Genomic DNA, 20,358 nt, shown 5'->3' on the forward strand with positions numbered 1-20,358 from the left:
CTTGGTTCACAGCCATGAGGACGAAAGAGGGAAAAAGGACAGGAGCTTGGCTTTAGGCCACCATGGGTTTGTCTCTAGTGCATCTCATGTTGGATCTGGGAGAGTTAAACCTAGCTGTGCACCAATAATGGGATGTGCAGATTTAGTGACTGACAGGTGGCCCTCATTCACCAGCAGTCAGCATCACTTGGACGGTGGGATGTGATGGACAGGGTCACTGGCTGGCAGAGAGTGGAAAGACAGTGCTAGGCCTCAGTGAGTCTTAGGCCCTACAGGGCTGGTCTGCCCTTCAGCTGGGGCTTTCCCTGTTTGTAGAAGTGACAAGAACATAGGCAACGACATGTAGAGGAATAAAACAGAGCAAGGAGTACGTGGTACCTTTTTATTTAGTCAGTCTTTATTTAAACGTTTGCTTTTGAAACAGCTTATTAAATATGACCTTTTCAAAATTTAATCCTCACAATATTTACAGTGAACTCTGTGCAAACAGATTTTGACTGTTTCCTGCTCCCCTTTTTGCATTAATAATTTACAAATTCATATCACAACAAAACCCCAGACTCTAATTTTCTGTTTGACAGGCATTGAGCTAGGATAAGGAGTTGCTAGGAAAGAACTAATTCAAGCCCAAAAGAAACAAAATATGCTTTATCAAAAAAAAGTTATAACAAGGCCTTGCTTTCCAAATTGAAAACATGTGTCCCATGATGTTGTGGAACAGTATTAAGCAATCAAATACATTTCCAGTGGCTATTGTACCTTCATTTAAAAAAATATTTACACTCATCTCTTTTAATCAAATAAGCTAAACCAGAAAAGTCAAATTCTAAGAGACTCTGGGAATGCTATAAAAACAGTCTGACTTCGGTGGCTAGAGAGAATGCAGATCATCAGGGGCTGCCGCTGAACCTCACTCGCTGGCACTGGGCAGTGCTGCCACGAGGAGGCACAGCAGGCCCCAGCCATCTGCCTCAGGATTCCACGCTGGGCCCAAAAGCAAAACACACCTGCGCCCCAGCCAAGAAGGCTGAAGCTTTGCCAGGTAATTCTTCAGGTGCAAAATCTACAAGGGGCACCAATCCTGGAGAATTCATTTCTCTTCCCCTCTGTGGGTAAAGAAATATCTGGCTGAAGAAAAAGAACACAGCAACCAAGTATTGTAAAAAGCAAGGGTTCCTATGAAGGTAACAACTCATAATTCAAAAACAGAATTATAAAAATACAGATTAGCAATCGTACCTTTAATGTCTTGCAAAATAGCTTTAAAATTCCATTTTATACACTTGATGTCTGAAAATAAACCATGACCTTTTTGAATTTATTTTTTGCTTCCATGCCTTTTTTATAAGGAACACAACTCCTTATCGTCCTAGTATGCAACAGAAAATTGGGGACCAAAATTTATAGGTTTTTCTCTTTTCACTGAAGACTTTGATGGGCAATTATAGAATGACAGCTTATTAGAAAACAATTTTTTTTAAAAAAAGAATTTTTAGTCATTTGAGAATTTTTCCATGCATTAATCATAATCATTTCCCCTTCCAAGGGTGATGTCCCCTTATTGATAAAAGTTATCCTGCTGGACCCATGGTTTTGTACCTCCTGGGCAACAATTCCTACTCCAAAACACACTTACACCACAAAGCTTTCTTCCCATAATGACAATTATGAGTGAAGTATTCCGACACCCCCTTACCTTCCAGAAGTCAATGTGGAACAGTAGCAACTCTATCTAGACCATCTGTTCGCAGTTCTCCAGTGAGCAGGTCACACCCCGTGGGTCCTCGATGACCCGTGACCCTTGTTGATCCATCCTGTTCCTACACAGTTGCTCCCATGCTAACCTGACTGCAGGAGGAGCAGACATGGGCCACAGTCAGGGTACTGAGGAGCTCTGCTGGGACGGAGTGTGGGACAGTGAGCAGAAAGCGGGGCTGGGCTCAGAGGAGGGCATAGGTTCCCCAGGAGGTTAGGACCCACTAACTACAGTCAATGCATACTGGGCAGGAACAGAAGGACACATAATGACTGAAAACATTAAACTTATCTTCTGAGATCTCTCAGTGCCTTAAGAAATCTGTTTGTCTAAGTGCAGATAGGTAAAGCAACTTTGCACCTCCTGACCCCATTCCCAGTTCTCCCCTGAGAACTCAGTCCTCCCTGAAGACTCAGGTGGTGCCCCCACTTGGTGGCACCCACTTGGTGGCTCATGGTGACAGAGGGCTTGGGTCTGCAAGTTAAAACTGCTTTTATCAACGTCTAATACAATGCCTTTGATTTCACATAAATAATCACAGACTGGATTAAAATGAATATATTATTCTAGGTTAATTTTTTTCCATTCAAATGTTTATATTCCATCTACCCAGAAAAATTGAGAAAAAACAGGCACCTCCAAAGCCTTCCCAAGAATGATGACTTTTTGAAATGACACTTATTGGACAAATTGGATGAATGAGACGAATGACTGTGGCAGGAAACAGTGAGACCTTCAAGGGCCCGTTTTTTTCAAGTCACGGATTTGTTTAATCAAGTAGTTCTTCTCGTCAGTGAACTGCTCATCATCCGTCCTCTCCTTTTGGAAGCTGCTCAGAAACTCAATGAGTTTGGGTTGATTTTTTAATAGAATCTCCACAATAGGCTGCGTTTTGTGAGGACTGGCCACGAATACCTGAAATGTAAAGAAACACATACCTAGGACAGGGACTACAGGTCAGGGACCTCACAGACCCTACTCGTGTTTCACGTGTGACTTGCGTTATTGAAACACAGAAAGCCCCTGATTATAAACCTCCTTATTGAGGAAAATCAGTAAATTCACCTTTCCTATTAACCTCTTGCCAGGAGCACATTGAGCTATCTGAGAACATTTTTTACTTTTTCTTTATTTTAATTTTAAATGTTTGTTTTGAACTATAAAATGTTTCAAACAGAAAATAACATAACACACCAATATATTCACCACACAAACTGAACAGATTTTGTCTTTTTGCTTCAAATCTCTTTTTAAAGAAATAAAACATTACAGATGGAACCAAACACACACCTTCCCCGCTCCATTCTCACACCCAGCAGTGTGCTACACCATCTCCTACACATTTTTATCCTTTTCCTCCTACTATGTATATATGAAAACATAACATAGAGTATTTTTAGTAAGCTTATTTTTTTTTTCCTTTTTGTCTTTTTTTTACTGACCGGCAACGGGATCGCAACCCTCAGTGTCGCGCCCGCACCGCGCTCAGCCAGTGAGCGGGAACCGGTCTCCACATGGGATCTGAACCCTCGGCGGGAGCGCTGCCACGCTCCCAAGCAGCGCACTCTCCAGTGCGCCACTGGGCCGGCCCTAGTAAGTTTATTTTTAAAAAATAATTTATTGGGCCGGCCCGGTGGCGCACTGGATAGTGCGCCGCTTGGGAAGCGCGGCGGCACTCCCGCCCGAGGGTTCGGATCCCACATGCAGACCGGTTCCCGCTCACTGGCTGAGCGAGGCGCAGGAGCAGCGCCAAGGGTTGCGATCCCGTTGCCGGTCCCCGGTCCAGTACGGGGGCAACACTGAGGGTTGCGATCTGTTGCCGGACATGAAAAAAGACAAAAAGACAAAATAAATAAATAAATAAATAAATAAAAAATAATTTATTTTCTGAACAGGTAATATATTCACCTGGCTCACAATTCAAAAATGACAAATGTGAACAGTCCTCTTCTCACTTTCCCTCCCTGAGTTCACCACTGTCTGTTTTCTCATGTATGTGGAGCTTTAAAAATTACAACAGTCCAGACCCCATCTCCCAGAGATTCCAACTCAACAGACCTGAAGTGGAGGTCTGGCATTCTGTATTTTTATAAAGTTTCACAAAGATTCTTATGTGCACTCCCGGTGGAGACCACAATCCTGGACTAATAACTCAGCTATATTATAAAAAAAACAGCAATTACTATAATAACAGTACATAATAACTCAAAACTATAATATTGATTGGTGCACTATTTTGTAATGGACACACTCCGTACTTACTGCTACATGTATGACGATATGACCAGGATACAGATCGAAGGGTCTCTGACCCCTAGAGAGCTCTCTAGTGTCATGTACTGGGCTTCTGATTCCTCCAAAGGGCCAAGGGCTCCCAGCAGCCACGTGCCCTCACCCCCCACCTGCAGGCCCAGCAGTGCACAACTCTGCAGGGGTCACACTGTGATGAGGCTTGGTCATGGGGTAGTGGGGGCAGGAAGGTTGAGCCTTAGGTTCCTCCACCCAGCAAGTGTGGGGAAGGAGAAAACTACGTGAGGATTTAAGTACCAGTGAGGGAGGGAATAAAGGCAGCGGAGGGAGGTGGAGATGTCATTAGATTTCCTCCCGTGGAGTAGGCAGCACAGGAGCCTGTCCATGAGTGACTCAGAGAACTGTTACTCGTGGTGGTAACAAGAGAAGGTAATCCAGAAAAATGGAATTGTATCAGCAGAAGCCCTGAGGTGAGTGGAGGTGGGGACATGGAGCAACAGTGAGAAGAGAATGTGGAAACTGCGGGAGCTAAGGCAGTGCAGGCTCTAGGACGCTGGCTCTGCACACAGTCTCACCTGGGTTCAAATCCCACCTTTTCTACTTATTAGTCATGTGTCCACAAACAAATCCTTTTCATCTCTGAGCCAAAGTTTTGTTATCTAGAAATAAGAGTACCTCTACCTGGCTGGCTTGAGAGAGGCATGGACACAGGTTAAGTCTCCCGAAGGCCTTCTGTTGTCACTGCAGTGTGGGGATTCACGACTGCTGGGGGCAAAGCACCTGAACTTAATTCAAGGCCTTGTCACTGCCCCATTGCTTTAGTTCTGGTCAACTGACCTTGTGCTGCCCATTCGCAGCCCTACCAGCTGGTTATTTTCACTCAATGAGTGAAGGGCTTCACACTCATCAGACCACTTAATCCTCACAACAGCCCTGAAGCATAATAACTGTTATCCCCATTTGATATTTAAGGAAACCCAGGCTTAGTGAGGCTAAGAAACTTGACCACACAGTATTATGGTTAACAGCACAGACTCTGAGGCACACTACCTGGGCCCAAATCCCAGCATCACTGCTTATTAGCTGCACGATCATGCAAAACTTATTCACCTCACTGCACCTCAGTTTCTTCATCAGGAAAATGGGAATGATGACAGTACCTACATGTCATTAGGTGACTGTGAGGACTAATGAGAATACTACGTGTATTCTCATATATACATTAGAACAGGGCCTGGCACATGGCAGGTATTCAAGAGGTATCAGCTGTTATCATCACAGCTCTTGCCAGGCTCACAGAGCTAGTAAGGGCTGAAGTTGGGACTAAACTGCGGATGCTTGTTTGCATTTGTGAGGACTGATAAATTGTGACACTTTGCCAGGTGAGGTTCAGAGATGGAAACCAAAACCCACAAATCCCTGATACTCAGCTCATTTGACCAATTTATTTCTGAAATGTTCATATATAGGGATAGAAATATGATGTATTAAGTTTTCGTGTTTTGGTACTTTCCATCAAAGGCCTTGGGTATTCGCTCACTCAGCAAGTGCTAAGTAACGCAAAGCACCTTGTGGGAAAACTGCACGTACCCATGATCATTAGTAATTCACAATGAAACAAACTCTTAGTAGCCCTCACTGCTTACAGTAAGCCCACCATTCAACCAGGACAAGGGACCCATAACAGAGAAGGAAAAGGATCTCCCAAACTTCTGCTTGGTGGGTCTACAGACATGAGGAGACAAGAAAGAACTGATCCTTGACTTTCTGGGTTATAAAGTATCTTGAGCTCCTCTTAAACAACCAGTGGGACTTAAACCTCTTCAACAAAGGATATGAAAAAATATCTTGAGACTAATGAAAATGAAAATACAACATGCCAAAGCTTACAGAATGTGTGGGCTGGCTGGTTAGCTCAGCTGTTTAGAGCGTGGTGCTGATAACACCAAGGTCCAGGTTTGAACCCTGTACCAGCCAGCTGCGAAAAACAAACAAAAAACAAAACTTACAGGGTGCAACAAAAGCAGTGCTCAGGGGAAAATTTATAGCTGTAAATGCCTACATTGAAAAAGAAAGATCTCTGGCTGGCAGTTAGATCACTTGGTTAAAGTGTGGTGCTGATAACACCTAGGTAAAGGATTTGGATCTTTGTACCAGCCAGCTGCCCCCACAGAAAATAAAGAAAAAGAAAAAAGAAAGAAAGGAAGATCTCAGATCAATAACCCAATTTTACACATTAATGAACTAGAAAAAGAACAAACTAAACCAAAGAAACACAGGAAGGAAACAATAAAGATTAGAGTGGAGACAAACAAAATAGAGGACAGAAAAACAATAGAGAGAATCAATGAAACCAAAAGTTGGTTCTTTAAAAAGATCAACAAATTGACAAACCTTTAACTAGACTGACAAAGAAAAAAAAAGAGAGGACTCAAGTTATTGAAATCAGAAATGAAAGTGGAAACATTATTAACAATCTTATAGAAATAAAATAGGATTATGAGAGAATACTATGAACAACTGTATGCCAATAAATTAGATAACCTAGACGAAATGACCAAATTCCTAGAAACACACAAACTACCCAATTGACTCAAGAAGAAATAGAAAATCTGAACAGATCCATAACAGGAAATAAAATCCAGTAATCAAAAACTCCCGAGGAAGAAAAGACCAGGACCAGATGATTTCACTGGTAAATTCTACCAAACTTTTAAAGAAGAATTAACACCAATTTTTCTCAAATTCTACCAAAAAACAGAAGGGAAGGGAACTTCCTAACTAATTCGAGCCAGCATTACCCTGATTCCAAAGCCAGATAAAGACAGCACAAGAAACCTACAGACCACTATCCTTTATGAATAAAGATGCAAAATCCTTAACAAAATACTAGCAAACCAAGTCCAGAAGCATATTAAAAGGATCATATACCATGACCAAGTGGGATTTATTCCAGAAATACAAAGGTGGTTCAACATAAGAAAATCAATCAATGTAACACACCATGTGAACTGGGGTTGAACTGTATTCCCCAAAAAAGTTATGTTCAAGTTCTAGCCCCTGGTACCTGTGAATGCGATCTTATTTGGAAATAGAGGCTTTACAGATGTAATCAAGTTAAGAAGAGGCCATATTGGGTGAAGGTGGGTCCTAATCCAATGACTGGTGTCTTTATAAAAAGAGGGAACTTTGAACGTGGAGACATATAGGGATATAGAGAGGAGAATGCCATGTGAAGACATGAGTATAGAGATAGAGATTGGAGTGACACATCTGTAAGCCAAGAAACACTAAGAATTGCTGGCAACCACCAGAAGCTAGGAAAGAGGCATGGAAAGATTCTCCCTCAAGGCCCTCTGAAGGAGACAACACTGCCAACACCTTGATGTTAGATTTCTGGCCTCTAGAACTTGTGGCCACCGTTCACTCCAAAGCTGTGAGAGAATAAATTTCCATTGTTTTTTTGTTTGTTTTTTAAAAAGATGACTGGTAAGAGGTTCTTAACCCTTGGTTTGGTGTAGGCAGCACCACACTCTCCCAAGTGAGCTAACCAGCTATCCCTATTTAGGGATCCGAACCCACGGCCTTGGTGTTATCAGCACCACACTCTCCCAAGTGAGCCATGGGCTGGCCCAATTTCCATTATTTTACACTACTCAGCCTGTAGTACTTTGTTATAGCCACCCTAGGAAACTAATGTGCCACATTAATAGAATGAAGAAAAACGACACATCATCTCAATTGATACAGAAAAGGTATTTGACAAAATCCAACACCCTTTCATGATAAAAACACTCAACATGGGACAACCAGATATCCAGAATGAATTTAACCCCTTACCTTACTTACACCATAAACAAAATTAACTCAAAATCAATCAAAGACCTAAATATAACAGCTAATAAAACTTACAAGGGAAATACAGGGGTACATATTCACGTACTTTGATTTGGCAATGGTTTCTTAGATATAACACCAAAAGCATAAGCAACAAAAGAAAAAATAGATAAAGTGAAGTGCATAAAAATTTAATACCTTTGTCCATCAAAGGACACTATCAAGAGAGTGAAAAGACAACAGACAGATGAGAAAAAAACATTGCAAATCATGTATCTAATCAGTGTCTTGTATCCAGAATATACAAAGAACTCTTACAAATTAATAACAAAAAACAACTCATTTTTAAAGGGCAAAGGACCTGAATATACATTTCTCCAAAGAAGATATACAAATGGCCAATAAAACACATAAAAAAATGTTCAGCATCACTAGTCACTAGGGAAAGGTAAATCAAAACCACAATGAGATGCCACTTCATACCCACCAGGATGGCTACCATGAAGGAAAAAAAGACAATACCAAGTGTTGCAAAGATGGGGAGGAACTGGAACCCCACACATTCCTGGTGGGAATGTAAAATGGCGCAGCCTCTGTGAAAAACAGTTTGGTGGTTCCTCAATAAGTCAAACATTGAATTACCATACGACTGAGCAATTCCATTCCTATGAATGGAAAACATTTGTTCAAACAAAAATTTTCCCACCAATATTCATAGCAGCACTATTCATAAGAGTCGAAAGTGGAAACAATCCAAATGTCCATCAATTGACAAATGGCTAAACAAATTGTGATGTATCCATGCAATGGAGTATTATTTGGTCATTTAAAAAAAATGGGGCTGAGCCCGTGGCGCACTCGGGAGGGTGCGGCGCTGGGAGCGCACAAGCGCTCCCGCCGCGGGTTCAGATCCTATATAGGGATGACCGGTGCACTCACAGCGCTCACTGGCTGAGTGCGGTGCGGCGGGTCTCAAAAAGGACAAAAAAAAAAATGATGTACTGATTGATCATGCTACAACATGGATGAACCTCGAAAACATTATGCTAATGAGAAAAATCAGGCACAGAAGGCCACATATTGCAGGATTCCATTTATATGAAATATTAGAATAGGCGGATCCAGAAAGTCAGAAAGCAGATTAGTGGTTGCCATGGTCTGGAGGTAAGGGAAAATGGGGAGTGATTGCTTAATGATTACAGAGTTCCCTTTTCAGATGATGAAATGTTCTGGAATTAGATATTGGTGATGGTTGTGCAACACTGTAAATATACTAAATGTCATTGAATTGTACACTTTAAAATGGTTAAAATAGTGAATTTTATGTTGTGTAAATTTCACCACAATAAGCTAAACTGGTTACATATATAAGGAAAAGCTATTCCAGGCTTGTTTATATTGTTACACAAAATGCCTGATGTTTATAAAATACCTATTAGTGTGTTAGGAAATCACATATTGAAGCCAAAATGTGTGTCTCCTCTAGTTACCATTTGTTTACAAGGGAGTTGCTATGAAGTTTTAACTAAAAATCATGTGGCATTTTGTCGTAACTACATAACTCATAACAGTCTTTCTAAAAAAAAAAAAGGATTAAATATAATGGACAAACTAAGCTTCTGTTTCAATCCAAAATAAATGTAAAATGTAGTGGAATATGCAGACAGGCATCATTGGATCAATTCCATTGAATCCATGTACTGTACCATAAATATAAGAAAAATATTGTTTTCATGTTTTAAAATTTTCTGTATTTTTATTTTTTATGGTTTTTTTGCCTTTTTATTTTTTATGAACACTGCCTCTGTAGGGAATTGTTGACTGGAGGCAACTAATACAATAGTGCATCCCTTGGGGCAGCTGGACACTGAAGTGTACATGTAAAGACTTGAGATGAACCACTGATCACAGGGAATGCACTTCTAATGCAAGGTGTGGGGAACCAAGTCTCTGGAATATTATGTCTAATATAGAAACTTTCTTGGTTCTCTTTCTGCTGTCCCCATTTTTTAAAAAAATCCACTTTCAACCCTCAAAACAAATTAAACAAATGAAACTACGCATGACTTCTCTTTTCAGAATGCAGTCTCATTGCCTGTATCCCTGAGTTTACAGAACACGTCTCAGAAATGTGATTTATGGAGTTCTCAAGCATCATGAGAAGACACATATCATGACCACAACTCAAATATTTTTAGTTCAGAAAACTAAAAATATTTTGTTCTTCATTTTAATCTGAATGCTTTCTATGAAAAATAAAAAATCAATATCTTACACACATATTCATTAACTTCATTCAGATCCTATTTTGCCAAGAGAGATTTGAGCCAAATTGAGGTATAGAGAGGTCAGTCTTCTGTTTTGCTGCCCTGTCTTTGACGCATGCTGTAAGCCAGGGAAGCTTTGTACATGCTCCTGTTACAAAGCAAAATTCCAGTCCATGAAAGTGTAAAATAAGGCAACTATATTCTTATTCAATTCAAATTCATTTGAATAAGTGAGTAATAAAGTATTTAGAATATCTGAACACAATACTTGTTGGTACTGATCAGAGACATTTAACTTTTTTTCCTATTTAAGAAAGGACCTGATCCCTGAATCTGCAAGCTAGTTTGGAGTGTATGAGCACTGATGACCCCACAAAAACAATGTATTGGACCCCGCTGCACATCAAGGGAAAAATTTAAACCCTGGGAAGGGAGGGAGGTGATGGAGGCCAGCAGCTTAGAAGTTCAGGATGCTCTAAAATATCTCTAGAATCCCCTGAGCTCCTCCTCCTCATTGCCACCATTCTTATCACTCTGATTATGCAAGTGGACAATTAGGGAAACAAAGAAAGTAAAAAAATCACTTACATAATTCCTCCACCCCAAATTTGCTGTACATTCTTTCAGCATTTTTTCCTGTGCATGTAGCTATTTGTAATTTTATAATGTGTAGGCATATTCTAGTCCTACAGCACTCTATTTTTGTTCATCCAATTTCTTTACTTTTTATGAAATTCTAACACAGAGAAGAGTACAGGAAATAACATATCAGACTTCATGTTGCCACCTACAGCTCTATCAAAATCTAACATTATTGCTATACTTAACCTTCAGATTTTTTAATAAAATAAAACATTACAGATATAATTGAAAGTTGTTGGATGCTTCTCCATTATATCATTCACTCTCGTCCCTAGCCCTTCTTTTGAGATGACCGCTATCCTGAATTTGGTACTTGCTGTTCCCATGAATGTTTTTAGGCTATAACTGCTTATATATAAATCCATACAGAGTACTGTTTTGCATGAACTTCAAACTTCAGATGAATGACATCTTTTTAACATTTGCTTATTCCACACAATAAAATGTTTCTGGGATTTAGCCACTCTGATCCACATAACTCCATTTATTTTAATCCATTCCTGTATGCCATTGTATGAATACAGCACAACTGATTTTCCCAGTCTCCCATTGATACCCATTTATGTTTTTTCCCATTTTATATCATTCTAAATAATATTGCAATAAACATCTTCGTACAGGACTTTTTATGCACATGTCCAAGAGTGTCTCTAGGAAATTGCCGAGAAATGGATTTCAGAGATTCCAATTCATTATTTTGCTATAAACTCCTCTCCAAAGTGGTTGTACCAATTTACACAGTGTATGAGTTCCCATTGCTCTCCAATCTTACAAAAATTTGATATTGTTAGACTTAAACATTGTTGCCAATATTGAGGACATAGAGTGATATCTCATTGAAATTTTAATGGCCATTTCCACAATTATAAGTAAAATAAGCATCTTTCCCTATTTATTGGCCAATTAGGTTTACTGATCTGTAAATTACCAACTTGTATCCTTTGCCCGTTTTTCTGTTGAATTGTCTTTTTCTTAATGATTTGCCAGTTATATGTGTCACATTCTATCCTGTCTTTTCACTTTGCTTATGATGTCTTTTCTGAACAGAGGTTTTATATTTTAATGACATCACGCATCAATATTTTAAATTATGATTTGTTATTTTTTTTTCTTTTTAAAGGAATTCCTCCCACCTTGACATCATAAAGACAGTCATCTATTTTCTCTTTTAAATGTTAAAAATTTTTGCTTTTTAAGTGTAGATTTTTACCTAGAATTTATTTCTGTGTATGGTAGAGGGTAGGGTTTTCTATATGGATAACCCATTATCCTAGAACCATTTTTTGTACAGTTAACCCTTACTTCACTGATTCGTAATCTTTCTACTATCGAATACCAAGTTACATATTTATATATGTTTATTTCTGGGCCTTCTACTCTGTTTTATTTATTTATCTCTGTGTCAATACAATACTGTCTTCATTTATTATAAATCCACAATAAATCTTAATATCTGGTAGGGTGGATTCCCCTACCTCATTTTTCACAATTGCCACAGATAACCCTAGGCTAATGCTATACCATACAAATTTTAGAGTCGGCTTGTCAAGTTTCAGGAAAACTCCTGTTGGGATTTCAAATGGAATTGAATGGAATTTATAACTTAAAACTTTAATTGCTCTAGTGGCTTTTTGGACAACAGGTATCTGGCGGCTGAAAGACCGACTAAAACTTTTTTTTTATCTCTAAAAGCAACAATTACCTTTATAAATTGCCATGTCTCCCATTTATAGACTTATAAATTCTATCACAATATACATTATAAAGGCCAAAAAAAGCCTAGGACTATCTGAACCCTTAATTCTGCTCTAGATATTTATCATAAGAAAATAATCCTAAAGTCTATGGCCACACCATCCAGAACGTGCCTGATCTCATCTGATCCGGGAAGCTAAGCAGGATCCCGCCTGGTTAGTACTTGGAAGGGAGAAAATAATACCATAATCCTGCATAGGGGAAAAGCTAGCCAGATGCATAAAATGCACACTGAAGCATTAATTATAGTAGGAAAAATGGAAAATAACCTAAATATCAGTGACACAGGACTATTTAAGTAAACAGAATAAATACACCCAATGATAAACTATGATACCAATAAAACTACTGGCTCTAAAAATTATATATAGCAATAATGAAAATATTTATGTATGGAATAAAATCAGGACATCAATTGTTTGTACAATGTGAGTAAAGCTATAGAAAAGCCCCTCAAATATGTGCACAGGAAAAGTAAATTTACCAAAATGTTTAAAATAGAATCATTACAGAGTATACAATTACAGATTAGATTTCTCCCCCCTACCCTACTTTTTTTTTTTTTAAAATCCATTATCTAAAGTTTTTGGGTGGTGATTTTATTATTCTTATGCTAAAGAAAAAATATAGAAGAAAAAAACCCAGATGTTATAGGGGCTAATTTTCTATCATAGCAAAATGCATTATAACAAATAATATTTCTAAATCATTAATAAAGTGAGCAGTACTTTTGTATTTCTTCAGAGCTTCATTAAAGGTTCAGAGAGATGGAGCTTGCAGAAAGCAAAGCATTCAGAGATTGACCCTCAGAGTCTGGGGTCTAACTCAATTACTGACCGTTTTAGTAACTTTTGGGAAATAGCATCACCCGTCTCTCAGTGGAAAAAAAAAATATTTAGAGGCGTGGATTAGCTAGTATCCCTTTTAGAAGATACATTAATTAAGATAGCTTAATGAAATGGGCATTCATTAGATAACTAAAATTTCATCTAAATGCAAAACAGAAAGCCTGCCTATTTAATTTTCTCTGAAGTATAAAGAAAGTAGGGAGTTTGCTATTTGAAACAAAGATAATGCTCACAACATTATTTTCATAGACTGTACTTTACCTTAAAAACATGAAAGGCTTCAAACTGGATGTTGGGACTTTTATCTCGAAGGAGGTTCATCATCAGTTTCAGGTTCTCTGGCTTGCTGATATACTTTGTCATAATGACAAAGTTATGGCGGTCTAGGATCAGTTCACCTAGCAGCTACAAGAAAACACAAAATTAGAGATGTAATCTCAGAGTCACCTTAGTTAAAATATATCTCACTTCTCACTGAAAAACAAAATACAAATGTGAGTAAGAATGGTGTCATGAAAAAAAATTGGAGATTATGTAAGTATATCTTAAAGCACAAGCATAAAAGCAGTAAAGTTATTTACACAGTTTTGCTAACCTCAGTACTTAATGCATTTTTTAAAGCCAGTCATTGCAACAGCTCACCTAGAGCTAGCCAGAAATGAATTTATTATTTTCATCACTTACTTTAATTATCTTGCTTTGCACTAATGTATTGTTCTTTAGGCATTCAGGTAAAATAGGAATAGGGAAATCGACTGTACTCTAGTAGCTTACTAGAAAGTCTATGTTAAGTGACTCTTAACTTTCCCCTGACTTTTATTATAAAACCAGATATAAAGCCAGAAAAAAATTATTGACCCTGAATCCATATCAAATTTAATAAGTGCAGCAAGTTTTTATTAAGAAAAGTAAAGCAAAACATTTTCTGGTGACAAATTAATAGTTCCCAAAATGTAGCACTACTCTAAAATAAAACAGAAACACCCAAAGTGAGAATAGTTGAAGACCATTCAGCAGCATGGCTGAGAGTACTGTTGCTCTACTTCAGAAACTTTTGCTCTCACTGCAATGGTAGCAATTCCTAAAGCTTCAGCAACCAGGAGGCTGAAACATATCCCAACATAATTTTATATAAAAGACATACTTAGTTTTCAGTTGTTCTATATACTGAACTTTTTCTGGAGGCCTCAGGATACTAATACATCATTATGTGGTTACAGAAACTCTGGATGAGAGGAGAAAGTACATCAAACTGAGGGCTTAGCTGTCTATCACAATGGAGCCCCACATTGTGTATGCAGGGAGATACGCATGTGTGTGTGTCTGGCTGTCAGTAAACAACCGCCTTCACTATGATGCACCTTTTTTCTATTTAACAAAGAAGTACACATTTAAGGTTATTTTAGTGCACAAAAATAACATTTGTTAAACCTGAAAAAAAGGATGACCACTGCTGGATGTTAGCTGATCACTTATTATTCTTATACATATGGAATAGCAACTGTGTTATTAAATTGTTAATCCTCATCCCCCTTAATCTCTCTGCAGCATCTAAAGCTAACTAAATACTCTTCTGGAAACTTTCTTTGCTCTTGGTTTCATGGCTACTGCATTCTTCTGATTTCTTACCTCTAGCAACTTGGGCCTTTGCTGCCTCTTTTACTGGTTCCTCTTCCTTCTGCACAACATATGCAGGAGTTTTCCAGGCTGTATACTTGGATCTCTTATCTTTTATCTCCTAGCAGTCTCGTCTATATCCAGGGGCTCAACTGTAACACCTAGGAAGATGTCTCTCAAATCTACATCTCTTCTGAACTCTACACGCACATTTCTTTCTTTCTTTCTTTCTTTCTTTCTTTTTTTTTTTAAAAAGATGACTGGTAAGGGGATCTTAACCCTGACTTGGTGTTGTCAGCACCATGCTCTCCCAAGTGAGTTAACCGGCCATCCCTATATAAGATCCAAACCTGTGGCCTTGATGTTATCAGCACCACACTCTCCCAAATGAGCCACGGGCTGGCCCTTACACACACATTTCTAACTGCCCACTAGGCAGCCCCACTTGAACACCTTGCTGGCCCATTACACTTATCTCTAAAACCAATTCCCTTTCTTCCTTTTGTCAATGACATCAGGATCTGCCAGTCCCCTAGGGCAGAGAGCTGAAGTCTTCCTCAGCTCATTTCTTTCCCTTACTCTCCACACCAAATCTACATCCAAAATCTGCCAATTTTCTGTTTTTAAATGTCTCTTGAACATACCTCTTTACAGCCAATATTCTTATTCAAACCCTCACTACCTTTCAGCTGGACTAGTGCAACAGCATGCAAAATGGTCTCTCCTTCATCTTTACCCAATCCAATCCATTCTGCACATTATGTCAAAGTAAACTTTCTGAAAATCAGCTGTATTTGTTACTAATTCCACTTATAAAGTGAATGAATAAACAAACCAACCCCTAGAGTCCTATGGATTTAGGAAAAAATGTAAACTCCTTAAGATGGCATCAAAGCCCTCTGTGATCTGGAATCAGTCATTCCTACCATTTCCTTTCCTTGACTCCCTCCCCCTCAGTCTGCCTCTGTGGCTTCAATTTTTTGAGAAATGCTTTCACCTCATCTCTGCCTGTCCAAATCTTACCCCTCTTTTCAGAACTAGCTCATATGCTGTGTTTAGGGAAGCCTTTCCTCTTCTCTCTCGCTAGCGTTATTTGTCAGCCTATTCAAAGGCTATGTTTCAAATCTTGCTCATGTTTGGACTCCTTACAACCTAACTATATGATGTGTGTTGGATATTGTTGGGAAATAAAAGTCCTACCAAAACAGAGTCCTCTCCACAAAACACAGAATGGAAAGCAGTTTTATTACTGAATAAGCATATCCAGAGCACAATATGATAGGCAATCTTTGAAAAAGAGATTACAAAGATAGATAAAATGCCATCTTATTTAAACAGCCAAGCAGCTACAATCCATTACATACATATGTTTTCAAGACGAAGGGTAACCTGTCCCCTGTAAGAGGATCTGACAGCACCATTTCAGTGCACGCTTTTATAGTTCACCTGGCAAGGGAATTTGTTTTAGCTAATTGTCTTTATCTGAGTAATAAAACCTCTCTTATCTCTCTGACAAGCAAATGGTTATAGCTTAGAGAAAGGCACCTAGGTTAGACTTCCCTGGTGACAGGGAGATAGGAGTGCTATCTTCCTAGATATTTATATTTCAAAGGGATGAGTCTCAGATCCTCAAAAAGCAAAACAAAGCAAAACAAAAATAGCAACCACTTTTGGGTTGTAAAGCTGATAAGAGGCTTACTTAGCTTCTTCTTTTTTTTTTCCTTTTTGTCTTTTTTTTTTTTTCGTGACCGGCAACGGATTGCAACCCTCAGTGTCGCGCCCGTACTGGACCGGGACCGGCAACGGGATTGCAACCCTTGGTGTTGTGCCCGCACCTTGCTCAGCCAGTGAGCGGCCGGTCTGTATGTGGGATCCGAACCCTCGGCGGGAGCGCCGCCGTTCTCCCAAGCGGCGCACTGTAGCAGTGCGCCACCGGGCTGGCCCTTACTTAGCTTCTAAAGAAATATATAGAGTAAAGTATCATATGTACACATATATACCATATATGCATGTATCAAAAGGTTTCAGCAAAAGGAAAATTCCATTTTAAAATATTTACTCTTAAAATCTGTGCATACACACACACCCACTCAATAAAGTTGTTTAAGTTATAAGTTAAGTTCAGATTAAGTCACTTCAATTTTTATTACATATAAATTCTACCTAACCTATCCTCTGCTAATATGATTTCACAACTTTTCTGAAAGAATTGTGTTAAATCACTTGACTAACAACACTAAATCATTTAGCCATTAAATGTTAATCTATTTTATTTAACACTCACAATGACAAAATTCTGTATTCCATAATAATATATAGCAGTAAAGCAACACTATATTGAGTAAGTGGAAAAATTCATAATTAACTTCTTTAAATTTCTTACTTTATATGCTTCATAGTACATAGTAAAACCATGCAGCAAGTAGAAATGAGCTTTTTTTAAAACTTAGTGTTTTAATGAAATTGACTGGAGCTCCCAACCCCCACCAAATTCCACCAAGCTTCTACTGAATTATAATCTTTCTTGCTAGTAATTAAATGCCAGGCCTCTGAAGAAGATAAGAAATAAATTCCTAAGCTCAGTCACATGAGGGAAAGGAATTTCTTTGTTAATTATTTTTTATTGACACCACTAATTAAGCACCCCAAGATGGTTCAGGAAAATTTAGAATATGATTAACAAAAGGCAGCAAATAGCAATACTTTGGAATCAAAAAGTAGTCTAGTATTTAAGGCAGTTTATTACTTACAAAGTCACTTACTGTTATAATAATCTAACCTCTTTTTTCCTACAATTATGATCTATGTTAAAAATAATATAAAATTCATGTATATAAATGTGGTTATGACAAAATAGAATATATTGCTACCACAGGTCTAATCCCCAAAAGGAAAACTGTATCAGCAGAGGTCCCCAGAACATTTTTCTATCAAAGGAAAGAGCAAATGGGATAGGAGCCAGGGGAGCTCAGAGTCCTGCCAACCCAGTGGCCCTGCATACCCTGTCAGAGAGCATGGGGGCAGAGCACACTGGCTCCCTGGATACATGCCCTCCTTCCCCATGGGAGCTCAGAGCCCTGTTCAACACAGGGGAACTGCCAGTGCCAGAAGGGAGTGGGAGGAATACGCCAGTTGTCTAGATCCATGTCCTCCTTCCCCAGGGAGCCCAGAGTTCCAGCTGACTCAATGCCCTGCCCCCTCCCTTGGGGGGCAGTAAGCAGGGTCTACCCTGCTCCCCTGCACTGGATGCCTGGTTCCATGCCCTCCTACCTCCTATTCATGAGCTCAGGGGTTTGCCTGAGGCAGCGAGCCTGCTAGTACCAGCAGACTGCATGCCAGTAGTATGCAAGCTGCCTAGATCCACACCACTTTACTGGGAACCCAGTGTCCCATCTGACACAGTGGCCCACCTGCACCAGCAGAGAAGTGTGGGGAGTGAGCTGGCACTTACTACTGTGCTTACCTAGAATCAAATCTACAAAGCCCAAACCAACTATCAATATAAAACACTTCTATAGGAAAGAGTCTCTCCCCTCAAAAACCACTCCAAAATTTAAAAGTGACTACACCACCAGATGGCCAGACATCAACACGGAGATATGAGAAACATGAAAAAACAGGAAAACATGACTCTCCCAAAAGAAGACTACAATTCTCCAATACCAGACCCCAAGCAACAGGAAATGGGTAAATCGCCTGAAAAGGAATCCTAAATGGTAATACTGAGGAAACTCAACATGATGGATGAAAAAATAGATAGGAATCACAATGAAGTTAAAAAAAACAAACAAAAAATCCAGGACATGTATGGCAAATTCAACAAAAAGATAGAAATGATAATAGAGAACCAAGCAGAAATCCTGGAACTAAAGAATTAATTCAAGGAAATAAAAAATACAACTGACAGCATAAGCAGCAGGCTAGAACAAGTGGAAAGAAAGAATTTCCAAACAAGAAGACAGGCTTTTTTTTGTTTTGTTTTTAAAAATCAACTTTATTAAGAAATAATATAAATGTGTTTGCGTTTTTCACTTAGCACAACTCCCTAGAGATCCAACAGGTTATGGGTATCAATAGTTTGTTCCTTTTCTTTTTTTTTAAATTTTATTTTGTCGATATACATTGTGGTTGATTGTTATAGCCCCTTACCAAAACCTCCCTTCTCCCTCTCCTCCCTCCCACCCAACAATGTCCTTTCTGTTTGCTTGTCGTATCAACTTCAAGTAATTGTAGTTGTTATATCTTCTTCCCCCCCCCCCGCTTTTTGTGTGTGTGTGTGTGTGAATTTATTTATTAATTTTTAGCTCCCACCAATAAGTGAGAACATGTGGTATTTCTCTTTCTGTGCCTGACTCGATTAACTTAATATAATTCTCTCAAGGTCCATCCATGTTGTTGCAAATGGCAGTATTTCATTTGTTTTTATAGCTGAGTAGTATTCCATTGTGTAGATGTACCACATTTTCTGTATTCACTCATCCGATGATGGACATTTGGGCTGGTTCCAACTCTTGGCTATTGTAAAGAATGCTGCAATGAACATTGGGGAACAGGTATACCTTCGACTTGATGGTTTCCATTCCTCTGGGTATATTCCCAGCAGTGGGACAGCTGGGTCATATGGCAGACCTATCTGCATTTGTTTGAGGAACCTCCATACCATTTTCCATAGAGGTTGCACCATTTTGCAGTCCCACCAACAATGTATGAGAGTTCCTTTTTCTCTGCAACCTCGCCAGCATTTATTGTTCAGAGTCTTTTGGATTTTAGCCATCCTAACTGGGGTGAGATGGTATCTCAGTGTAGTTTTGATTTGCATTTCCCGGATGCTGAGTGATGTTGAGCATTTTTTCATATATCTGTTGGCCATTTGTATATCTTCCTTAGAGAAATGCCTACTTAGAGAAGACAGGCTTTTTAAATTAAAACAGTTGGATTAAAAAAAAAAAAGAATTTTAAAAAAATGAAGAAAACCTATGAGATCTTTCTGATAACCTCAAGCATACAAACACCCATATTATGGGTGTACCAAAAGGGGAAGAGAAAGAGAAAGGCATTGAAAGCTGGTTTAATGAAATAATAGCCAAAACCTTCCCAAGTATTTGGAGAGGTATGGTCTCCCAGACCCAAGAAGCTCAAAGATTCCCATACAGATTCAACTCCAAAAAGACCTCCCTGAGACACATTATAGTCACACTGTCAAAAGTCAAAGACAAAGAATGGTAAAAATAGCAAGAGAAAAGTGTCAAATCACCTATACAGGAATCCCCATCAGGCTAACAGCAGACTTCACAACAGAAACTTCACAGGCCAGGAGACAGTAGTATGACATATTCAAAACACTAAAAGAAAAAAACTGCCAACAAAAAATACTGCATCCAACAAA

The 20,358-nt window shown here is 38.9% G+C and overlaps 1 protein-coding gene and 1 non-coding gene across 4 annotated transcripts in view; one reads left to right on the forward strand and one right to left on the reverse strand.

Moving 5' to 3' along the window:
- Nucleotides 1-368: 368 nt before the first annotated feature.
- CAB39L (calcium binding protein 39-like) overlaps nt 369-20,358 on the reverse strand; it is a 126,554-nt gene continuing 106,564 nt past the window's right edge. For all 3 annotated transcript variants that reach the window (XM_008569927.1, XM_008569928.1, XM_008569926.1), the window contains 2 exons: nt 13,617-13,760; nt 369-2,671 (listed from right to left, as the gene is read on the reverse strand). In XM_008569927.1, coding sequence (XP_008568149.1) covers nt 2,492-2,671; nt 13,617-13,760 — 324 coding nt within the window. In that variant the 3' untranslated portion in view covers nt 369-2,491. The remainder of the gene's footprint in view (nt 2,672-13,616; nt 13,761-20,358) is intronic.
- On the forward strand, nt 5,911-5,983 carry TRNAI-GAU. The gene has a single exon. It is a non-coding gene; the product is annotated as a tRNA-Ile (tRNA).

The sequence above is a fragment of the Galeopterus variegatus genome, unplaced genomic scaffold (assembly GCF_000696425.1).
Source record: "Galeopterus variegatus unplaced genomic scaffold, G_variegatus-3.0.2 Scaffold545, whole genome shotgun sequence".
NCBI lineage: Eukaryota > Metazoa > Chordata > Mammalia > Dermoptera > Cynocephalidae > Galeopterus > Galeopterus variegatus.